General features: G+C 42.2%; 1 protein-coding gene across 3 annotated transcripts in view; it reads right to left on the bottom strand.

The window, feature by feature from the left end:
* ogdha (oxoglutarate dehydrogenase a) overlaps nucleotides 1-25,280 on the bottom strand; it is a 90,003-nt gene that overhangs the window by 22,854 nt on the left and 41,869 nt on the right. For 2 of the 3 annotated variants that reach the window (XM_024003335.2, XM_024003336.3), the window contains exons 3-6: nucleotides 19,618-19,794; nucleotides 18,422-18,524; nucleotides 6,227-6,342; nucleotides 5,924-6,078 (exon numbers count right to left, since the gene is read on the bottom strand). In XM_024003335.2, the coding sequence (XP_023859103.1) occupies nucleotides 5,924-6,078; nucleotides 6,227-6,342; nucleotides 18,422-18,524; nucleotides 19,618-19,794 (551 nt within the window). Of the gene's footprint in view, nucleotides 1-5,923; nucleotides 6,079-6,226; nucleotides 6,343-18,421; nucleotides 18,525-18,740; nucleotides 18,835-19,617; nucleotides 19,795-25,280 lie in introns of all 3 variants that reach the window. The other variant, XM_024003337.2, reaches the window with a different exon arrangement.

Raw genomic sequence — 25,280 nt, 5'->3', positions numbered from 1 at the left:
CCAAATTGAGTCAAAAGCTTTTTTGAAATCAACAAAGCATGAGAAGACTACCTTTGTTTTGGTTTGTTTGTTTGTCAATTAGGGTGTGCAGGGTGAATACGTGGTCTGTCGTACGGTAAATTGCAAAGAAGCCAATTTCACATTTGCTCAGTACATTGTWTCTGCTGAGGAAATGTACGAGTCTGCTGTTTATGATAGTGCAGAGGATTTTCCCAAGGTTGCTGCTGACGCATTTCCCCCGGTAGTTATTGAGGTCAAATATGTCTCCACTTTTGTTGATTGGGGTGATCAGTCCTTGGTTCCAAATATTGGGGAAGAGGCCAGAGCTGAAGATGATGTTAAATAGTTTAAGTATAGCAAATTGGAATTTGTGGTCTGTATATTTTATCATTTCATTTAGGCCTTTTTGGGTTGGAGTGCTTTTTATTTGGAACGACTCACTGCGAGCTCACAGAACAGGGCTCCGGGCAGCCGAGCGGAAATCTCGCCTCCCTGCGGACCTGGCATCCTTTCACTCCCTCCTCTCTACATTCTCCTCTTCTGTCTCTGCTGCTAAAGCCACTTTCTACCACTCTAAATTCCAAGCATCTGCCTCTAACCCTAGGAAGCTCTTTGCCACCTTCTCCTCCCTCCTGAATCCTCCTCCCCCTCCTCCCCCCCTGCGGATGACTTCGTCAACCATTTTGAAAAGAAGGTCGACGACATCCGATCCTTGTTTGCTAAGTCAAACGACACCGCTGGTTCTGCTCACACTGCCCTACCCCTGTCTCTTATACACATCTAGATGTGTATAAGAGACAGRTGTAGATGTTTATGCTGTTTGTTCTTTGTTATAGAGCCAWAAATATTGGAAAAGTGTTTTACCCATACATCTCCATTTTGGATAGATAATTTTTCGTGTTGTTTGACCAGGAAATTGTCAAGAAGGGATTGAATTTGTTGTTGCCAAATAGTTTGGTAGATTTCCACACTATTTTCCTTCCATTTATAGCATTTCTTAATATTATTCAGCCTCATGATTGAGCATWGCTCTGTTCAAGTTGAGTGTGATTTTGCTGTGATCTGATAGGGGTGTCAGTGGGCTGACTGAACACTGAGACTCTGGGTTGAGGTCAGTGATGAAGTAGTCTACAGTACTACTGCCAAGAGATGAGCTATAGGTGTACCTACCATTGGAGTACCCTCAAAGTCTACCATTGACTATGTACATACCCAGCTTCCGACAGAGCTGCTGGAGTTGTGACCCGTTTATATTGGTTATGTTGTCGTAGTTGTGTCTAGGGGGGCATATGGAAGAGGGAATGCTGTCACCTCCATGTAGGTGTTTGTGTGCTGAGTTCTTGTCCAGTTCTGGCATTTAGGTCACCACAGACTAGTACATGTCCCTGAGCCTGGAAATTGTTGATCTCCCCGTCTMCTCACTGCTTTCCCCACACACACCAAGCCTCGCCCACTATCACTCAAGCAGGCACAGTTAGAGTCAAGAATGCATGAAGTCAATAAACAAGAACGAAGCTGCTTTCAAATTTGGTTCTTCATATAAATCTACGTTTTTCTGAGTTATACTATTGGTTTGTGTATCTTTATCTCTGCAAAACTTTAGTTTTAGCAAGCTTCACATGTTAATAGATCGCTTGTTGTATTACTTGTGAGGAAAATTGCAATCATTTGCGTTTTATTTTAGACTGATGGTGCCTGCATCTGATGGTCAGTTTTAGGAGAAAGAACATGAGCGAGTGAGAAGCAAAGAGGCTGCCTTTGACAGTCTCCTCCTTCCTCTGCGGACTGACCAAAAAGGGGACCCAGTCGTCCACACTTCATTATTTCTGACTCATGCACCAATTAATGTTGTATACTTACTCGTATGACCAAAGAACCCTTGAATGAGTAGGTGTGTCCAAACATTTGACTGGGAATGAATGAATGAATACAAAATATATTAAGGGTGAAACGGTACGTGTATTCGTATTGCACGGTTCGGTACGCACTGTGAACAATACATGAATCATATATTATCGCTAGGGATTTATTTTTTTTGTGCATAAACCAATGGCGTATAAATGAAAGTGGGAAAAATATCCACATAGTAATAAAGTTGTCTTTAAAAAAAAAAGAATGTTTCGTCTCGTGCAGCTCTGCTCATTAGTTATTTCACTCCAGCGAGAACAGAGCTGAGACCGTCGTAGCAGCAATTAGCTTATGAAGGAATTAGCAGTTAGCTAAATGCAAAGGAGCAACATGGCGAGCCAGAACTAGAAGACGCCCCAGTATCATTCAGGTCTGCCATCTGGGAACATTTCGGTTTCCCTGTAAACTATAAGGGGCATTGCCAACGAGTGGTGGATAAAACTCCAACATGTAGACTCTGTTCATTGCCGATAGCCTATTCGAGTGGCAATACGAGTAACATGACTASTCATTTGCGCCGACATYACCCCAAAAGGGCCAATTGGTAGGACTTGGTGAAAAAATAAACGTCAACCACTTCTCCCCACAGCCTTCGGGCAACAATATGCGGCCGACTCTGGTAGGGCTAAAGAAATCAATGCAGCGATAGCAAAATTCATAGATGGGCAAAAGAACACAGACACTGGACAGAGGAACTCTGCCTAGGCGGCCAGCATCCCGGAATCGCCTCTTCACTGTTGACGTTGAGACTGGTGTTTTGCGGGTACTATTTAATGAAACTGCCAGTTGAGGACTTGTGAGGTGTCTGTTTCTCAAACTAGACACGCTAATATAAATGTCCTTTTGCTCCATTGTGCACCGGGGCCTCCCGCGCTTTCTATTCTGGTTAGAGCCAGTTTGCGCTGTTCTGTGAAGGGAGTAGTACACATCGTTGTGACTGTTCCGACTGTTCCGTACTGACTGTTACGGAACTTTTGTACATTGTCAGGTTTTAGTGAATGCGCTTCGTGACTTTGGAATTGTTTACCAAACGCGCTAACCAAAGTAGTTAATTGGACATAAATAACGGACATTATCGAACAAATCAAGCATTTATTGTGGACCTGGGATTCCTGGGAGTGCATTCTGATGAAGATCATCAAAGGTAAGGGAATATTTACATTTACATTTACATTTAAGTCATTTAGCAGACGCTCTTATCCAGAGCGACTTATTATTATTTATTTTTATTTAATTTTTTATTTATCATGTAATTTCTGGTTTCTGTTGACTCCAACATGGCGGCTAATTTGGCTATTGTTCTGAGCTCCGTCTCAGATTATTGCATGGTTTGCTTTTTCCGTAAAGTTTTTTTGAAATCTGACACAGCGGTTGCATTAAGGAGAGGTATATCTATAATTCCATGTGTATAACTTGTATTATCATCTACATTTATGAGTATTTCTGTTGAAACGATGTGGCTATGCAAAATCCCTCTATGTTTTTGGAACTAGTGAATGTAACCCGCCAATGTAAACTGATTTTTTTATATAAATATGAACTTTATCAAACAAAACATACATGTATTGTGTAACATGAAGTCCTATGAGTGTCATCTGATGAAGATCAAAGGTTAGTGATTAATTTTATCTCTATTTGTGCTTTTGTGACTGCTATCTTTAGCTGGAAAAATGGCTGTGCTTATTGTGGTTTGGTGTGACCTAACATAATCGTTTGTAGTGCTTTCGCTGAAAAGCATATTTGAAATCGGACACTTTGGTGGGATTAACAACAAGATTACCTTTAAAATGGTATAAGCCACATGTATGTCTGAGGAATTTTAGTTATGAGATTTCTGTTTTTTGAATTTGGCGCCCTGCACTTTCACTGGCTGTTGTCATATCATCCTGTTAACGGGATTGCAGCAATAAGAAGTTAAACACTGTTTCCCATGCTTGTTCAATGAACCWTAAACAATTAAYAAACATGCACCTGTGGAACGGTCATTAAAATACTAACATCTTAGATACGGTAGGCAATTAAGGTCACAGTTATTAAAACTTGGGACACTAGAGGCCTTTCTACTGACTCTGAAAAACACCAAAAKAAAGATGCCCAGGGTCCCTGCTCATCCACGTGAATGTGCCTAAGGCATGCTGCAAGGAGGCATGAGGACWGCAGATGTGGCCAGGGAAATAAATTGCAATGTCCGTACTGTGAGACGCCTAAGACAGCGCTACAGGGAGACAGGACGGACAGCTGATTGTCCTCGTAGCGACCACGTGTACCACGTGTACCAGACCACGTGTACCAACACCTGCATGGTACATCCAAACATCACACCTGCGGGACAGGTACAGGATGGCAACAACAACTGCCCGAGGAATGCACAATCCCTCCATCAGCGCTCAGACTGTCCGCAATAGGCTGAGAGAGGCTGGACTGAGGGCTTGTAGGCCTGTTGTAAGGCAGGTCCTCACCAGACATCACCGGCAACAACATCGCCTATGGGCACAAAACCACCGTCGCTGGACCAGACAGGACTGGCAAAAAGTGCTCTTCACTGACAAGTCGTGGTTTTGTCTCACCAGGGGTGATGGTCGGATTCGCGTGTATCGTCGAAGTAATGAGCGTTACACCGAGGACTGTACTCTGGAGCGGGATCGATTTGGAGGTAGTCCGTCACGGTCTGGGGCGGTGTGTCACAGCATCATTGGACTGAGCTTGTTGTCATTGCAGGCAATATCAACGCTGTGCRTTACAGGGAAGACATCCTCCTCCCTCATGTGGTACACTTCCTGCAGGCTCATCCTGACATGACCCTCCAGCATGACAATGCCACCAGCCATACTGCTTGTTCTGTGAGKGATTTCCCGCAAGACAAGAATGTCAGTGTTCTGCCATGGCCAGCGACGAGCCAAGATCTCAATCCCATTGAGCACGTCTGGGACCTGTTGGATCGGAGGGTGAGGGCTAGGGCCATTCTCCCCAGAAATAACCAGGAACTCGCAGGTGCCTTGGTGGAAGAGTGGGGTAACATCTCACAGCAAGAACTGGCAAATCTGGTGCAGTCCATGCGGAGGAGATGCACTGCAGTACTTAATGCAGCTGGTGGCCACACCAGATACTGACTGTTACTTTTGATTTTGACACCCCCTTTGTTCAGGGACACATGATCACATTATTCCATTTCTGTAAGTTACAAGTCTGTTTAACTTGTTCAGTTTATGTCTCAGTTGTTGAATCTTGTTATGTTCATACAAATATTTACACATGTTAAGTTTGCTGAAAATAAACGCAGTTGACAGTGAGAGAACGTTTCTTTTTTTTGCTGAGTTTATGTATTTGCCATTTAGCAGACGCTTTTATTCAAAGTGACTTACAAATATTTGTGCATACATTTCTTAACTATGGGTGTCCCGAGAATCGAACCCACTATCCTGGCGACACAAGTGTGTTGATCGAAATCGCAGTATTTTTTTGAGCAATTACATTTTTTTTGTCCATATCGTGCAGCCCTAGCTGCTTCCAAAGCTGTGCTTTTCCCGCAATTGGATTTTAAAACATCACAACTTTTATTTTTTCCCGGAGTGTGGGGGAGGGGGTGTGAGTGGCTCGCTCTTCACAGCAGCAGGCCCAGAGAAACAGGCATGGGGCATTACAGAGACTTTCACTACAGGAATCATGAGGATAATGCACATTACTGTTTGACGAAATCATGGTTTCAGTAGCTTAAAAAAAATACTAAGGTTGGAGTGAGGTGAGCATGTAGAATGTGCAGCTCGCATCGATGCGACCAATAAATGTTTTTACTTGCACAGCTAAGTCAAAAGGTCATAAAATGTGACAAAATGGGTCGCAGTCTGGAGCCCTGCAATGACTGAAATCTGGACAAGCACTATGACAAGGTGGACTGCGAAAGCAATTCGTGACAACTGCTGACGTGAAAAGGACTTTATAAATGCATTTGATTAATTGATATTATTTGATGGGTAAGTGGGGGATGGAACTTTTTGGGGGGGGGCGTGGCTCTGACCTGGTGGAGCGAACCATGCGGGCCAGCAGGGTCCTCTTCTCCTCCAGGGTGAACTGCATGACGCCGGGCTTCTCAAACTTTTCCCGGATCCACTGGCACTGGTCTAGGTCATTGATGAACATGAACTCAACCCCGATGTGCTGGCAGTAGGCCATCTGAAAAAAATGGGACAGYGTGTCTCGTCACTGACTATGAAAATGAGCCTGAATGTACACTTTTCACTCGTTCAAGAGAAACGATTGGCAAGAACCCTACTTCGAGAGACAGACCGGTGTATGCGTGTGTGCGGTTTAGTTTGGATACCTCCAGGCGGCGGATTATCTCCCTCAGGGGCAAGGCGGTCTCAGTGCCCCCGATAAAGGTGGTGGTAGGCAGGCGGAACACTTTGTCCAAGTCCGACTCGTCCAGTCCATAAAAGCCTGTTCAGCACGCAGGGGGCAGCAGACCATCCAGAAGGGCAGAGTGGCAGGAGGGAGGGGGTGGCGGGGGTTGAGGGGGGCAGATGCGGGGACAGTCAGTCCAGAGGAGGAAACACAGGGGAAAGAATGTAGGCCACAAAGACATTCCCCATGGAAAGAAAACGAAACAAAACAAAACAAGCAGAGATGAGTTAGGGAGAAAAAGGAGGGCAATGATGGATGAAAACAGGAATATGCCATATGGTCGATGGCACCATAACGGCAACACGGAGGYAATGCAGCAAAATCAAAGGTGGTGCAGCATCACAGGCAAACAAACAGGACAAAGGTGGAGGCATGCAACATGAAAGGATACGCCGTGGATAGGAAAAGTAAATGAAGSGGTGAGACATGAGCAGAGGGGAGCAGTGGGTAAAAACAAGCAGTGGGGTCCAAAAAAACAAAAAACAAACAAGAAAATATCATTAGTGTCATTGAAGCAAGAGTACTAGGCTCTGGATAAGAGCGTCTGCTAAATGACTTAAATGTAAATGTACTATTATCAATCTGATAAATGTTATCTATTCTAAAGTGGAATATTCACGCAAACTGCCCTTCCTGAACTAAACGGGGTGGCAGACAGATGAGTCCTTGTGATCTTAACACAGATGTAAACAGTCACTATTCTGGTATTTACAGGGTCTAGCAGAATGCACATGACTTAGGAAAAATATAATTTAAATTATCAATATTCTTCTACACKTTAAGATCCAGTGAATCACGTAGGCCTATATATGTTCTGAAAATAGTGGTAACTGTCATTTACAAAGCTAATTTCAAAATGGTGTTTYCTGTGATGCGAGTCTGAGCCCATGTCTCTATGGCTTCAGTGCTTCTCTGGTATATGGCCATGATTTCGGTTGATTTGAGTTGAAAGCATATTAAAAAGAGGGTATGGAGTGGGTGATAGCATCTAAAATACGCAGATTGTCAATGAAGTAAGGGAAGGCTACCCCAGTTTTAGGTCACCAGATATCAGTTTTAGGTCACCTGTTTTTCAAAGATATTAGCCTACCCTGGATTAGCGCCTTCTCTACAAAACGTACAGACACTTTGAAAATMTGTTATTAAAACACTCACCAGGCAAACAATAGCTGGTAGGGGAAACATGAACGTGTTAAAACTCTACCCAACAATGCAAGCGTGGGGGAAAAAACACACCTAACCAGYCACACACACGTCAATGCCTGCTTAAAATGAACAATTTAGATTTTCCCCATATTTTTATGGGGACTAGATTCTCCAGGAGATGAAAGCCAATTAAAAAATATATTTTGAGGCAGTCAAGAAAGGATGARATGTCATGAGCTGAATTTGTAGTGTGGCATCTATGTGTCAGGAGGATAACTATAATTCAATTGATTGTTGATTTATGGTAGAGGTGACTCTTAGTTAAAATGCTGGTGCCAAAAAAGGTAATGAAATAGAATTCAGGGCAATCGAAGATAAACAGAGACACTTAATTTAATCTTATTTGATTGCCTCAAAAAAAAGAGAAAMGCAACATGTTGCAATCCCCAAATTAACAACTATGGAGTAGGCTAGTCGACGCATCAATGGCAAAGGATGTGTGAGTATTGGTGATACAGGAAATTAGAATTTAATAATGTTAATAGCTCTAGCAAGAAAAGGTTGGCAGTAATAGGGATTATATTAAATAGAATAGAGAATAGCTCAAAGAAAAGAGAAATGAAAAATAATGTGTGTGTGGGTTTGTTCATGTGTGTTACTGAAATGTGTGTCAACGATGGAGACTTGAGTGATATCAAAGAGTATCCACGCAAAGAATAAGTTGAATGACAGAACAAAGGTTCAAATGACTGGACATGAGGCWGGAAAAACTATGGGTATCCTATAACGCTGAGACATCAGAAAAAAACAGCAATTAGCTGACCTGACAAGTAGAAGTAGAGTTTCTCCAAGGACATGGAGAGCAGCTTCTTGCAGACTCTACACACTCACTAGCAAATTCACTTCCAACACCAACACTGCCAGCCCACAAGGCAACAATATGGCTGTTCCTAAATGCCTCCTAAACGCCACAGACAGAAGCACACTGCAAGGAATACACACTCTCTCGCTACATAGTGGAGAGAAGTGGCTCCCCAATGACCAGGTCATTGCCATCACCAGCCAGATGGCACACATCTATATACATTGTGTATCATGGGGGTTCCATGGAAGCCATCGCCTCGCATTAGTCTGGACCCAAGAATCATGCAGAAGTACAAAAGCATAATAGGTGCACCGAGATGTGGGTGATTTTATCGTCACAGGGCAGCTGGTATCCTAGCGGTTAAGAGCGTTGGGCCAGTAACCAAAAGGTCGCTGGTTCATATCCCAGAGCCCACTAGGTGAAAAATGCCCTTGAGCAAGGCACTTGACCCTAATTGCTCCTGTAAGTCGCTCTGGATAAGAGCATCTGCTAAATTAACGAAATTTAAATATTCAAAACGTTATTCAGAGGCAGAATCCTGCTTTTCTACAGTATGTCGTCTTACACCAAGCGCAGGAAGTAAAGTACAAGAACATTAGTGTACATTTCCAAAAACAAAGCATCAACAGCATTTGGGTGCATGTTATGAGTAAGGAGTTGATTATACATAGAAACAAAAATATAAAAGGTAACATGTAAAGTGTTGGTCCCATGTTTCATGATCTGATATGAAATAATCCCAGACATTGTCCATACGCACAAAAAGCTGATGTTGAGATGTGTCTGTTACTTGAACTCTGTGAAGCATTTATTTGGGCTGCAATTTCTGAGGCTGGTAACTCTAATGAACTTATCCTCTGCAGCAGAGGTAACTCTGGGTCTTCCATTCCTGTGGCRGTCCTCATGAGAGCCAGTTTCATCATAGCGTTTGATGTTTCTTGCAACTGCACTTGAAGAAACGTTCAAAGTTCTTGAAATGTTCCGTATCGACTGACCTTCATGTCTTAAAGTAATGATGGACTGTCGTTTCTCTTAGCTTATTTGAGCTGGTCTTGWCATAATATGGACTTGGGCTTTTACCAAATAGAGACATCTTCTGTATACCACCCCTACCTTGTTACAACACTACTGATTGGCTCAAACGCATTGAGGAAAGAAATTCCACAAATTAACTATTAACTACTACCTCATGAAGCTGGTTGAGAGAATGCCAAGAGTGTGCAAAGCTGTCATCAAGGCAATTGGTGGCTATTCGAAGAATCTCAAAAGATAAAATATATTTGGATTTGTTTTAACAATTCTTTGGTTACTATAGGATTCCATATGTATTATTTCATAGTTTATGTATTCACTATTAATCTACAATGTCRAAAATAGTACAAATAAAGAAAAACCCTTGAATGAGTAAGTGTTCTAAAACTTTTGACCGGTAGTGTATATACGTGCACACACACACACACGGTCAAAAGTTTTAGAACACCTGAATACTTTCCGAAGGCACTATAATAAATAAATATATATAGTGCMTTCGAAAACTATTCAGACCCATTGACTTATTCCACTTTGTTACGTTACAGCCTTATTCTAAAATTGATTAAATGCAATCTACACACAATACCCCATAATAACAAAGTGAAATACCTTATTTACGTRAGTATTCAGACCCTTTGCTATCAAACTTGAAATTGAGCTCAGGTGCATCCTGTTTTAATTGATCATCCTTGAGATGTTTCTACAACTTGATTGGAGTCCACCTGTGGTAARTTCAATTGATTGGACATGATTTGGTCCCAAAGTTCACAGTGCATGTCAAAACAAAAACCAAGCCATGCGGTCAAAGGAATTGTCCATAGAGCTCCGAGACAGGATTGTGTTGAGGCACAGATCTGGGGAAGGGTAGCAAAACATTTCTGCAGCATTGAAGGTCATCAAGAACAGTGTCCTCCATCATTCCTAGAGCTGGCCGCACAGGCAACCTGAGCAATTGGGGGAGAAGGGCCTTGGTCAAGGAGGTGACCAAGTACTTGATGGTCACTCTGATTGGAGCTTTAGAGTTCCTCTGTGGAGATGGGAGAAACTTCCAGAAGGACAAACACCTCTGCAGCACACCATTCAGGCCTTCATGGTAGTGGCCAGACAGAAGGGATTATATTAAATAATGACAGCCCACTATACTACCAAAAAGCACCTAAATACTCTCACAGACCATGAGATACAAGATTCTCTGGTCTGATGAAACCAAGATTGAACTCTTTGGCCTGAATGCCAAGCATCACGTCTGGAGGAAATTTGGCACCATCCCTACGGTGAAGCATGATGGTGGCAGTATCATGCTGTGGGGATGTTTTTCAGCAGCAGGGACTGGGAGAATAGTCATGATCGAGGGAAAGATGAACAGAGCAATGTACAGAGAGATCTTTGAAAACCTTCACCGTCGGGATGGTGCCAGGTTTCCTCCAGACGTGACGCTTGGCATTCAGACCAAAGAGCACAATCTTGGTTTCATCAGACCAGAGAATCTTGTTTCTCACGGTCTGAGTCTTTTGATGCCTTTTGGCAAACTTCAAGTGGGCCGCCATGTGCCTTTTACTGAGGAGTGGCTTCCATCTGGCCACTCCACCATAAAGGCCTGATTGTTGGAGTGCTGCAGAGATGGTTGTCCTTCTGGAAGATTCTCCCATCTCCACAGAGGACTCTGGAGCTCCATCAGAGTGACCATCGGGTTCTCTAGGAAGAGTCTTGGTGGATCCAAACTTCTTCCATTTTCAGAATTATGGAGGCCGCTGTGTTTTGGGGGACCTTCAATGCTGCAGAAATGTTTTGGTACCCTTCCACAGGTCTGTGCCTCGACAGAATCCTGTCTCGGAGCTCTACGGACAACTCCTTTGACCTCATGGCTTGGTTTTTGCTCAGACATGCACTGTGAATTGTGGGACCTTAGACAGGCGTGTRCCTTTCCAAACCATGTCCAATCAGTTGAATTTACCACAGGTGGACTCCAATCAAGTTGTAGAAACATCAAGGATGATCAATAGAAACCGGATACACCTGAGCTCAAATTTGAGTCTGATAGCACAGGGTCTGAATATTTATGTAAATAAGGTATCCGTTTTTCATTTTTAATATATTTGCAAACATTTCKWAAAATCTGTTTTCGTTTTGTCATTATGAGGTATTGTGTGTAAATTGATGAGMTTTTTTATTTTATTTAATCCATTTTAGAATAAGGCTGTAACACAACAAAATGTGGAAAAAGTCAAGGGTTTTTAATACTTTCTGAATGCACTCGATCTATAATGCGTGGGAATATTTTGAAATGCTTGAGAAATATTTGTAACAGATTTCCTAAATAAACATTTGAGCTGATTTTGCTGGTGTCTTTATTCTTATGTCAAAACTATTTTAAATAATAATTTGATTTGTTTTTGCTTAAAACCTGTGGGGCAAAATAAAAATCTCCCACAGGACACCAGATGGGGATACCTGACCTAGGGTTTACCGAGAATGGTGAAACAAACAAAAAACATCCAGTCAGAGGAAGTCCTGTGGGCAAAAACAGCTAGTTGATGTTATTTTGAAGGAGAATGGCAAGAATCGTGTAAGCTAACAGGGTGGCCACAAAGAGGCAAATAACGGCGCAGTACAACAGTGGTGTGCAGAACGGCATCTGGGAATGCACAACTCGTTGGTCCGTGTCACAGATGGGCTATTCCCGCAGACGAGCACACCTGATTCTACTTTATCAGCGAAAAMCAACAATTAGTGGCTACAGTTGGCACGCGGTCACGAATACTGGACAATTGAGTCTTGGAAAAACATTGCCTGGTCCGACAAATCAAGGATCCTGTTGCGTCATGCTGATGGCAGAGTTAGGATTTGGCGTAAGCAGCATGAGTTCATGGCCCCATCCTGCTGGTGTCAACAGTACAGGCTGGTGGCGGTGGTGTAATGGTGTGGGGAATGTTTTACTGGCACACGTTAGGTCCCTTGATACCAATTGAGCAATGTTTCCATGCCCCAAAGAATTCAGATGGGTGTACCTAATAAACTGGCCACCGAGTGTATATATCCCCCAATGTTTGTCAGCTCTGAAATGTGATACGCAATCTGATTCTGAAACAAAGTTGTTTTACATGAAAATAAATGTATAATGTATTCTTCAACTGCGATCCAACTGGGACTTMGTGGTTGAAATGTTCTGCCAGATAATGTAAACAAATTTCACCACAGTTTGAGAGGAATGTGACTAGGTACTGTACCACTACACTAAACACTTTTGTAGTTTGAAATAAGCTTATCTATTACCTACCACTCCAAAATTGTCTACTCAGGTAGAGCTTCAACAGGAAAGCACTAAAGGAGTACACTGACATAAAGAGGAACATATTGTCTTAAGATGTTCGTGTTCTCCGACACCCACACACTGGGGCTGCTAGAGAGAGGCTCTAACTTTCTCCTTTATTTCAGGGCTGCTGATGGCTTAGAATCCGATCATGTGATAAATAACCAAACATTCCAACGAGAACACAAGCAGTTGTTTATCAAGTGTATTCCACTGAAAAGCCAACAAAAAAAGATGTGAGAAAGATATAGCAAAAATTCCTACGCAAACAATACAAAAAGCAAATATTCAGGCACAGAGAWAGGGACAAAACTACAGGGAGACTTGTGTTTCCATACCTCCGACAGTTAGAATACTGAGACGGTCCTTGAACATTGCCAGGTCTGGAGGAGGCATCAGGGGGAGAGAAACCCGGAAAAGGTTAGTGACCCATGCCCCCATTCTCCATCATGGACATCAGGGTCAACTCTACCACTTCTCAAACACACTGAAGGGGTCAGCAAACTAAAATCGAAGTGAAACTTTGGGTGGTTCTCGCWGACAATAAGAAGTCCTTCTCTCGAATTATACTCTCGGCGAAGAAGAGTTCTCGCCTATCACACTCAGAGTAAATGGCGCTACTGGCGCCGCTAGTATCTATTGCTGGTGATGTGTGTTCGTACGTAGCTAACTTGACTTGGTACAATTTAATTGATTTCTTGCCGGAAACCCCTTTTTTTTTTTTTTTAAGGGACTAGGTTTGTTGATAGTAAAAAAAAAAGGAGAAAAAAAGGGATTTGCTACKAGCAAAATAAGCTAAGTAGGCACATTTATGGAACATTACAATGCCAGCTAACTATGGCTAAAGTTAGCTAATGTGATAAAAAATAAATATACGGTGACATGTAACCAACAACAAAGTAGGCCGCTAGCTAGCTTGCCAAAACCACGTTTACGTCCAGTCAGTTTTCCAAAATACAACTTGTATAACTCGGAGCAACGAAATACGTCCATTCATGCGTTTCAAACTTGTTGAGAACGCTAAAGTACTGCCGAAGTAATTTCCTTAGTAGGGGACATTAGATTTTAGCATTTTGAATAACTCTGGGTACAGAGATGATTCCAACTTGTATTTACGACTAGTAAGCAGGTGAACGGTTTTCCAGACGGCCATAAGCTGATTTGGGCATTTTCCTACTAACTACATATAGCTAGCTAGCTATGCCGAGTAGCAAACCACAGCAAAGTTAGCTTGAAAGACTATAGCTAGCTACCTAGTTATGGAAAACTGCTTGTGTGAATGTAACACAGAGATAGTTTGATAATGTTTCCACCGTCTCTGCATACCAGAGGCCACCATCGTGATTTCTGCAGCCAGGGAAGGCAGAAGAAGAAGAATCTGGAACCCTCCCACCACAGATGGTGGTTTGGCATTTGCAAAGTAAAATTTCAGCTGCGCACTCCGCTGTGAGCAAACACCGATAGCACTTTATAAAGAGAGGATGACAGTGGGGAAAGATAGGAGAGTTGTGTMAAAGGGCAGTAGGCCGGATTCAAATTTATGCAGACACTATAGACATGTGCCAGAGGCAGCGGTTTAGAYCGCTAGACCACTGGCTTGTTCTTTTAACTTCGATTTGTTTGCGAGAATCCCCCCCTCACAACGTCAATCACCACAGCAGCACCACTGAGTGACTGCTTCTGAACTCTAGCGACAGCGCAGCACCAACCACAACAAGGGTGGMAAACACAGCTTTAAGTGCCAATTACATCTAGAAAATGCTGTACCTGCCTTGCTGCAGAATGCACAAATCACAAATCACACCCGGATCACAGCCAAACTGAAAAACGTCCCATGCAGACCGAGACGTGCTGTACTGGAACTAATAACCATCAGACATGCAGAAAGTATACAGATCTTGAGAGCACCACTAATTAGACTATTCAGTCATCAAGAAGAAGAGGGGTACAAGGTTTAGGGGTATGCTGGTTCATAGAAATGTCACTTCCCTCCCCTTTTTTCTTATAATCCATGTTGAAGGTGATTTACCTTTCCAAACAGTTACTATCTTACTGTTAAGAGTCATACTGTAGCTGTTGTTGTGAACAGTGAGTGAGAACTAAGGCCTAAAAGTTAGAGTTGGCAGCAGAGAAAACTCCTGCCCCCCCTATACCGTACTTCAGAAGGAAACTACAAATGCGTTGAATAGCTGTTAATTTTTACTGAGAAGTAGATTGAAAGACGGGATTTTTTGGCCATACCCAAGAAAGGGTGTGAGTAATGTGAGGGAGAATGTGGTCCGGTCAAGYAAGATGGTTAGTAGATTTAGGAGATACGCCAGAAAATCTAGGAGGACTCTAAATATGTCCCGCCACTGATAGACAGGAGTGTAATGGGACACTTAAATCATGTCATTAAAACCAGTGATGCGACACTGGCTTCAAACTGGGGATGTAGCSGTGTCACTCAAGAAGGCTACTGTATGTGAACTTAATGGAGCACTCTAGACAATATTGTTATAACGGCATTTAACTTTCATTTCAATTTGTGCTTGGCTGCCTGCAGACAGAGAAGTCATACAGTACAGATCTGTCCTACAAAGAAGTGCTACCTAAGAAACTGCTATTTGTATTGATGCTTTTTGGACTGTCACTTTGTCGTGGTAAGAGGGCTTGTGTAMCTCAACGACCGCTCAGAGCTATGCCAGTGGGAAATAACTCCCGGTAGGTCCAGACAAACTGGACAGGTCTAGAACGAGAGGTCAGACAAAGCACAGTCTTGATCATAGAGCATTGTAGAAAAATGATCGACTACCACTTCGGATAAGTTTTAATGTCACATTCACTAGTACAGTGAAATGCATTTCTTGCAAGCTCTAAACCCAACAACGCAGTAATCAATATCAATGTATTACTAAAAATAACATTAGGTGGAACAAAAACACACGAGAAATAAAAATAAGAACACGAGAAAGCAAGTAAGCTATATACAGGGTCAAATCCATGACCATATTTACCATGTGCGGGGATGCTGGAGTGATAGAGTTTGATATGTATAGGGTTAAGGTGACACAGCATCAGGATATATGACAGAGTAGCAGCAGTGTATATGGTGGTTGTATGCGAGTAGTGTGTGGAGTCAGTATAAATGTACACTACATGAACAAAAGTATGTGGACACCTGCTCGTCAAACACCTCATTCCAAAATCATGGGCATTGATATGGAGTTGGTCCCTCCTTTGCTGCTATAACAGCCTCCACTCTTCTGGGAAGGGTTTCCACTAGATGTCGGAAACATTGCTGCGTGGACTTGCTTCCATTCAGCCACAAGAGCATTAGCCACAAGAGCATTAGTGAGGTCAGTCACTGATGTTGGGCGATAAGGCCTGGCTCGCAGTAAGTGTTCCAACTCATCCCAAAGGCCTTCGATGGGGTTGAGGTCAGGGCTCTGGGCAGGCCAGTCAAGTTCTTCCACACCAATCTCAAAGCATTTCTGTATGGACCTCGCTTTGTGCACGGGGGCATTGTCATGCAGAAACAGGAAAGGGCCTTCCCCAAACTGTTGCCACAAAGTTGGAAGCACAGAATCGTCTAGAATGTTATTGTATGCTGTAGCATTACGATTTCACTTCACTGGAACTAASGGGCCTAGCCCAAACAGCCCCAGACCATTATTCCTCCTCTACCAAACTTTACAGTTGACACTATGCATTTGGGCAAGTAGCGTTCTACAGACATCCGTGATTCATCACTCCAGAGAACGCGTTTCCACTGCTCTAGAGTCCAATAGAGGTAAGCTTTACACCACTCCAGCCGACGCTTGGCTTTGTGCATGGTGATTTTAGGCTTGTGTGTGGCTGCTTGGCCATGGAAACCCATTTCATGAAGCTCCCGACGAACAGTTATTGTGCTGTCATTGCTCCAGAGGCAGTTTGGAACTCGGTATTGAGTCTAACAACAGAGGATATATGATTTGTACGCGCTACACGTWTCAGCACCTCGGTGGTCYCGTTCTGTGAGCTTGTGTGGCTTACCATTTCGCGGCTGAGCCGTTGTTGCTCCTCGACATTTCCACTTCACAATAACAGCACTTATAGTTGACTGGGGCAGCTCTACTATGACAGAAATTTGACAAAATGACTTGTTGGAAAGGTGGCATCCTGTGATGGTGCCATGTTGAAAGTTACTGAGCTCTTCAGTAAGGCCATTCTACTGGCAATGTTTGTCTATGGAGTTTGCATGGCTTTGTGCTCAATTTTATACGCCTGTCAGCAACGGGTGTGGCGGAAATGTCCAAATCCATTCATTTGAAGGGGTGTTCACATACTTTTGTATATGTAGKGTATGTGCATGTTAAGTGTGTGAGCAAATTAATTGAAGGTGTGTGAGTTGAAGTATCAGTGTGTGAGTGGAGTGTGCAGAGTCCTTTGAGTGTGCATAGAGATGGTGTAAAAATAGAAATAAAATACAAGGGTCAACTCAGATCATSCGTGTAGCCATTTTATTAGCTGTTCAGCAGTCTTATGGCTTGGGGAACAAGATGCTGTTCAGCAGCCTGTTGGTGTCAGATTTGATGCAACGGTACAGCTTGCCGTGCGAAAGCAGAGAGAACAGTCTATGGCTTGGGTGGCAGGAGTGTTATACGATTTTCCGGACCTTCCTGATATGGAGGTCCTGGATGACAGGGAGCTTGGCCACAGTGATGTACTGGCCTGCCGCACMACCCTTTGTAGTGCCATGAGATTGAGGGCGGTGTTGTTGCCATACAAGCAGTGATGCAAACAGTCAAGATGCTCTAAATTGGTAGAACTTTTGAGGGCCCATTCCAAACCTTTTCAACCTCCCAAGGAGTGTTTGTGGACCATTTTAAGTCCTTAGTGATTTGGACACMTAGGGCTCCCGAGTGGCGCAGCGGTCTAAGGCACTGCATCTCAGTGCAGAGACGTCACTGCAGTCCCTGGTTTGAATCCAGGCTGCATTACATCCGGCCGTGATTGGGAGTCCCATAGGGCAGCGCACACAAATGGCCCAGCGKCGTCCGGGTTTGGCCAGGGTAGGCAGTCATTGTATTTGTTCTTAACCGACTTGCCTAGTTAAATAAATGTTAATGAATAAAATGTACAAAAATAAACTTGAAGCTCTTGACCYGCTCCCCTGCAGCCCCGTCGATGTGGAAAATAGCAAAGTAGGGCCGGAGCTCGCAAAACGKCAGCCATACAGTACGGCGACATCTTTATACAGAGGAAGGCCGGCGTAGGCCACACAAAAACCAGCATTTCATGCCAAACAGAGCTTGCTTAGCTACCCAGTCGACGGCGGATCTGTGAGAGGCTCATARTGAGTGGCTCATTCTACTCACCAAGTTTATCCGAGGATGTTATAATGTAAATGGGGACGTGAGAGTCCAGACGGGCATCCATAATCCCCARAGGGTACAGCTGAGCAACATGATAACAGTGGGCCCAGCTGTCTGGGCTAAATCACCCACCCAACGGTGAAAAATAATTACTACAAAAACTGAACCATGGATACTCCTACGGTGGACGCCCTATACTCCCAAGGTGGCAAAGAGATTTAAGTCAAGTAAGTCAAAAAGCATCAATGCAAATATGTGGCATTTCAGGAAAACAAGGGGCAAGGAGCCCTTTCAGGGACAAATGGGCACATGTTTACAGAGAAGGTCAGTGTAGACCATACATAGACCAGCATTACATGCCAAACAGCGATTGCTCAGCTACCCAGCCGCCCGGAGGATCTGTAGTGAGTGGCTCATTCTCCTCACCGAGTTTATCCGAGGACGTTATAATGTCATTGGGGACGTGAGAGTCCAGATCGGCATCCATAATCCCCAGAGGGTCCAGCTGAGCAACATGGTGCCCACGGATCTAAAGAAACAGGTCCGAGGGGAAATGGAACAAAACATCCGACAGGTGGGGGTGAGAGGGGGAGGGGTGTGAGTGTAGAGAGACATAGAAGTGTTGAAAGGGATTTGAAAGAAAAATAAGAGGAGAGAGAAAGGAGGGAGGGAGGAAATGGGAAAGCAACATTAACACAAACAAGCTCATTATTGTCTCGCACAGATGTGWGGGAACATTTCTCACCGACATTCTGAACCCCAGTAGGTACTGGGGCATCATCAAAATTTATACAACTGATGCCAAGAGGATCGAGATCTGCGTTGTGATGGCCATTCAACTGGAAATAAGGTAACATTAGTCACATGGTAAAACAAGGTTTCAATTAAAACCACAACAATACAACAAAATAGAAATAGGAAACATTCAAGTGCACATTATAATAGGCATTTCAGTTAACATCATGATGTCACAGTTCTTTATGGTATAAAAACAGACATCTCACCTTTGTCCCCAGCTTTCAAATATCAACCATTTCAGCACAGGTACTTTATATCACTAAAATGTTAGTCCATTATCAGCATAGTTGGTATCATTAAGTCTGACGGTCAACTTTGTGGAAATATTTAGCTATGCTCACAGACAACAAAGATGGTCTATTTTAAACATCAAACTCAAAAGGTAGAGATTACTCAAATAGCGAGGAGGCAATATTGGTTATTTTCTTTGACTACAATAGTTTACTAACAATAGGTTCTGTGTTCTTGTCTTGTGTGCCACCACTAGATGCATTTTATAAAATATTTTTGTTAAACAGTCATAGCTTTCTGGCTGCTGAATGTTTTGTAATGGTAAAACTACTTGGCATGCTTACTAGTTGGCTCCCGAGTGGCGCAGCGGTTTAAGGCACGGCATCTCAGTGGTAGAGGCGTCACTACAGACCCTGGTTCTATCCCGGGCTGTACCACAGCCGTGGTAGGCCATCTTTGTAAACTAAGAATTTGTTCTTATCTGACTTGCCTAGTTAAATAAAGGTTAAAATACTAAAACCGTATAGACATGGTTGTCCTTGTTTTCAAATGTTGTAGCTCTGTGAGAGCCAGTGGTGGCTGACTGGTCTGACCTGGTAGGCACGAATGAGGGATTGGACAGCCAGGTGATCCTCCACCAGCTTCTCCACGTTGGGCTGAGCCCCCGCCAAAGACTGGGCTTGAGGGAGACCGGCCAGGCTCAGAGGGCTCTGGTGGGCCATGCCCGGGGGAGCACCTGCATTGGCATTGCGGAAGAAAACGTCCCAAGACTGCAAGAAAGAAAGAAAGAAAGAAAGAAAGAAAGAAAGAAAGAAAGAAAGAAAGAAAGAAAGAAGAGAAATAAGAATTGGGATTAATGAACATTGGTATGAAAGGAGATAGCCAACAAATCCATCTATGACAAATTTACATTTTATAAGAAGGTATAGCTTCATGACCTTTAGCAATGCTAGAAATATTAAATAAAAGTAACCTTATGTTACAGTTTCCATTTTCCCTTTGTGATGAAAACAACCTGTGTGATCAGTCTTATGCCATTCAAAACAACAATGGATGGCAAATTCCAACATTTTCCTGTTCTCCAACTGATTTGGTCATTCTAAAAAATGTCTATCAAGTCTCATATTAAGCAGCCAACAGCTTCCTTGGGGAAAATCTACTTCAATGTTTTATGGTAAACTGACAAAACTAGTAAGGCCCTCACTTATTCCACAATATGAAAACCAAAACACAATGCCATTCTCTGGGATCCGGAAAAAAAAAAAAAAAAAAAATGTTTTTGTTTTTTAAAAGTAATTTACTTCATACCAAAGGGATACTTGAAACTAACGCTAGTCACAAGATCCTTCATAGTAAACCTATATTTACATTTTAGAGATGCARGAACGACAGTCCCAGCACCTGAATTACCACCCACCTGGTCAAAGATTTATACCAGTGCGATTAATGGTCAGCTGTGGCTGAAGTGATAGCATATCAGGCGGAAAGATTCCCTGGGGGAATCTTATAGGTTCAGCGTCACAGCCTCGGCTTCATTCAGTCAAATTTCCTCTCAAGTGGCTTGAGTTTCAGAAAACATGATGAGCTGGAACCATGTAAGGGCTTTACAAGCTGTGCATGAATCAAACTGAATTAAGAGTTTTGAAGTTGGAGTCAAGAAAGTGGGTATTGGTGACATCACACACATTTGCCTACTTTGTGTTGATACATTTACGCTACCTAAGAGTGAAGAGAGCCAAGAGCTGCGACCCAACTGACACCTTCTTCCCTATAGACTGAAATACTTTGATCAGGGCCCATAAGGGGATAGGGTGCCATTTGGAACACACACATGATATTCATCTTCCTCAGATAATAGGCCAACTGACCTTCAGCTATGCCCAATTCTAGTACATCGTTAAAACAAGTGGCAGGTTTTTTCTGCGTAGAAAAGTAGATGCGGGCAGCCTAAGTGTTTTTCAGGCCACCTATGTCCACCCAAAAAATGCAGGTTTTGGGAGGGGGGGTAAAAACCTTTTCAGTGAAATCTCAAGACAAACCAAATAAAGGGYGTAGAAAAGATAATTGACCTATATATATTTTCTAAATAAGATATTTTAGAACCAACAATAACCAAAATAAAAGTTAGTCAGGGAGAATCTTTCATTCCAAAACTATGCATTCAGGATWAAAAAAAATKTATGGCATGAGCCCCCAACTATACATTTCTCTCTCAGCCCCAGGGCTTGAAATTCACTTTAACCAACTGTCCTTTGGACAAGTAGGACAGATTTTTTTTTAACTTGTCCAAAAGCTAAAGTCACTTGCCCCCCCCAAAAAATGGTCTGTAACATCTAGGGCTGTGGCGATCACGAAACCGTTAATTAACATAAACACATTTAGCATCTCTTGGCTTCCACACAGCCTACGAGCCATTTTAAAAAGTCTAATAAATCCATGTATTATAGCCTACACCTTCACAATAAATCCATTATTTATTTTAGACAGGTCTAAAGAAGCATGATATGAAGAATATGTAGTCTATTTCAGAAGAAAAGAATAGCATACCCTGAGTTGTCCTTATGATGGGTCCTGATGTGGCTATGCCAAACGGCTGTGGGCTACACTAGTTCATTTAGCAGACAAGAATTTCTTATAATTCCGTGGCATTATTTTATAATATGAAGAATACAATTGAACAAAGATTTGAGGAAGTGCGCGGTATTGAGCCGTTAAAACCTGTTTGGGATAGGGGGCAGCAGTTTCACTTTGGATGAATCGCGTGCCCATAGTGAACTGCCTCCTACTCTGTCCCAGATGCTAATATATGCATATTATTATTACTRTTGGATAGAGAACACTCTGAAGTTKCYAAAACTGTTTGAATTATGTCTGTGAGTATAACAGAACTCATATGGCAGGCAAACTTCCAAACAGGAAGTGAGAATTCTGAGAAGGAGTCCCGATGTTAAAGTTCTCGCCTATTCAATTCCTGTAAATATGGATCTGTTTGCACTTCCTACGCCTTCCACTAGATGTCAACAGTCTGTAGAATGTGGAATGAAGCCTCTAGTGTGATGTAGGCCGGAGGCAGCTATTTGAGTCAGTGGTCAGGCAGAATGCTAGTTCCTGGTCACGTGCGCTAGTCATGATATGGCCATGTGTTCATTACTTATACAGCCATGAAGAAATGCTCCGGTTGGAACGTTATTGGATATATATGATAACAACATCCTGAAGATTGATTCTCTACTTAATTTGACCAGTTTATTCGACCTGCAATATAACTTTTTAAGTTTTTGTCCGAGTTCGCCTGGACCGGCACCAGCGTTTGGACATGTGAACTAGGATATCCTGGCACTGCATTCTGATGAAAGATCATCAAAGTAAGGGAATATTTATGATGTAATTTCGTATTTCTGTTGACTCCAACATGGCGGAGAAATGTTGTGTATTTCTGAGCGCCGTCTCAGATTATTGCATGGTGTGCTTTACCCTAAAGTTTAAAAAAATCTGACAGTGGTTGCATTAAGAACCAGTGTATTTTTTATATATGTAAAACATGTATCTTTCATCAAAGTTTATGATGAGTATTTCTGTTATTTGACGTGGCTCTCTGTAATTACTCCGGATATTTTGGAGGCATTTCTGAACATGGCGCCAATGTAAACCGAGATTTGTGGATATAAATATGCACATTATCGAACAAAACATAAATGTATTGTGTAACATGATGTCCTATGAGTGTCATCTGATGAAGATTATCAAAGGTTAGTGATTAATTTATCTCTTTCTGCTTTTGTGTGACTATCTTTGGCTGGGAAAATGGCTGTGTGTTTTTTGGATTTGGTGGTGATTAACATAAATATATGTTGTGTTTTCGCTGTAAAACATTTTAAAAATCGGACACGATGGGTAGATTAACAAGATGTTTATCTTTCATTTGCTGTATTGGACTTGTTAATGTGTGAAAGTTACATATTTCTAAAAAATATTTTTGAATTTCGCGCGCTGCCTTTTCAGCGGAATGTGGGTGTTCAGCTAGCGGAACCCCTGGGCTAGAAAGGTTAACAAAGAAATAGGTASTCACATTTGCTTAATTWTGAGTTAATGTAACTTTAGTTCTACAAACATTTTGCTTTCCGATTAAATGTTTAATACATTGTAAGGCTGCATGATGAGACTAATGATGATTTTTTTTAAAGTAGCTTGAAAGGCATGAGCACTGCTTAGTTTTTTGCGCAGGCTGTACACACTCCAATAGTCTCTTATTCACAATTTGACAAGCACTTGACAAGGCCTCAAATTTCACGGCGGTATCCCCATTGTGGCCGCAATGCACCCTAAAAAATCCATGCCTTTTGCGGCCGGAGTGCTGCATTGTGCCCTTCTGCCTGAGTGAGCTGCGCAATCCGAAGCGTCTCCGTCACGTGATTGGATCTTTCTCACAGGCTACATACAAGTGAAGACAGACATCGGGAATGCAACTACGTTCGTCCTTATCCAATTCCGAGGAGCATATTGAAGATATTGGAAGAACTGTCCACATTCACGTTTCGTCAGCCAACAAGAGGAGTAGGCCTAATGATCAGCAAAAGCACAAGCCTATGTCACTACTATCCCCCATAGTAAAAATGTTGACCTATTATATTCTGTGCGAGAAATAAATATTCCAAACATAGTCTAGATGTGGGATGCGATAGATCCCAAATTAATTCAAAAAACTGTCGCTGACACAACAGATCAGAACATTTAGCTTAAAATRTTGATAAAATATTAGGCTATTTCTTCACATTATAAGCGCAGCAATGCGCACATGGTAGTGGGTTATACGCGCGAATGTTCCATTTGAGGAAAACCCCATTATCAAAAGTGAACGCAAATACAATTACGCATTCCCAAACTTGAAACTCACGCGCTGCTTACGTATGCCAGTTAGACACAACACTAGAGCTCGACCAATCGGCAATTTTTTATTWATTTATATTTATAATRATAACAATTACAACAATACTGAATGAACACTTATTTTAACTTTATATAATACATAAATAAAATATATTTAGTCTCAAATAAATAATGAAACATGTTCAATTTGGTTTAAATAATGCAAAAACACAATGTTAAAGAAAGTAAAAGTGCAATAGGTACCATGTAAAAAAGCTAAAGTTAAAGTTCCTTGCTCAGAACATGAGAACATATGAAAGCTGGTGGTTCCTTTTAACATGAGTCTTCAATATTCCAGGTAAGAAGTTTTAGGTTGTAGTTATTATAGGACTATTTCTCTCCATTTCTATACCATTTGTATTTCTTAAACCTTTGACTATTGGATGCTCTTATAGGCACTATAGTATTGCCAGCTYAATCTCCGGCGTTGATAGGCTTGAAGTCATAAACAGCGCTGTGCTTCAAGCATTGCAAAGAGCTGCTGGCAAACGCAGGAAAGTGCTGTTTGAATTAATGCTTACGAGCCTGTTGCTGCCTACCACCGCTCAGTCAGACTGCTCTATCAAATCATAGACTTAATTATAATATAATAAACACACAGAAATACGAGCCTTAGATCATTAGTATGGTCAAATCCGGAAACTATCATTTAGAAAACAAAACGTTTATTCTTTCAGTGAAATACGGAACCATTACGTATTTCACCGAACGTGTGGCAACCCTATGTCTAAATATTGCTGTTACATTGCTGTTACATTCAATGTTGTCATACTTACGTAAAATTGTGGCAAATTAATTACAGTCTTTTTTTAGGAAGAAACAGTTCGCAACTAGCCAGGCGGCCCAAACTGCTGCATATACCCTGACTCTGCTTGCACTGGAACGCAAGAGAAGTGACACAATTTCCCTAGTTAATATTGCCTGCTAACATGAATTTCTTTTAACTAAATATGCAGGTTTAAAAATATATACTTGTGTATTGATTTTAAGAAAGGCATTGATGTTCATGGTTAGGTACATTGGTGCTACAATTGTGCTTTTTTCACGAATGCGCTTTGGTTAAATTATCGCCCGTTTGGCGAAGTMGGCTGTGATTTGATGATAAATTAACAGGCACCGCATTGATTATTTGCAATGCAGGACAAGCTAGTTACACTAGTAATATCATAAACCATGTGTAGTTAACTAGTGATTATGTTAAGATGTATTTTTTATTTTATTTTTTATTACAATTAGTTTAATGCTAGCTAGCAACTTAACTTTGCTCCTTGCTGCACTCGCATAACAGCCTGCCACGCAGTCTCCTCGTGGATTGCAATGTAATCGGCGT

The sequence above is a fragment of the Salvelinus sp. IW2-2015 genome, linkage group LG15 (genome assembly GCF_002910315.2).
Source record: "Salvelinus sp. IW2-2015 linkage group LG15, ASM291031v2, whole genome shotgun sequence".
NCBI classification, from domain to species: domain Eukaryota; kingdom Metazoa; phylum Chordata; class Actinopteri; order Salmoniformes; family Salmonidae; genus Salvelinus; species Salvelinus sp. IW2-2015.
This window is presented reverse-complemented; position numbering and strand designations above follow the sequence as displayed.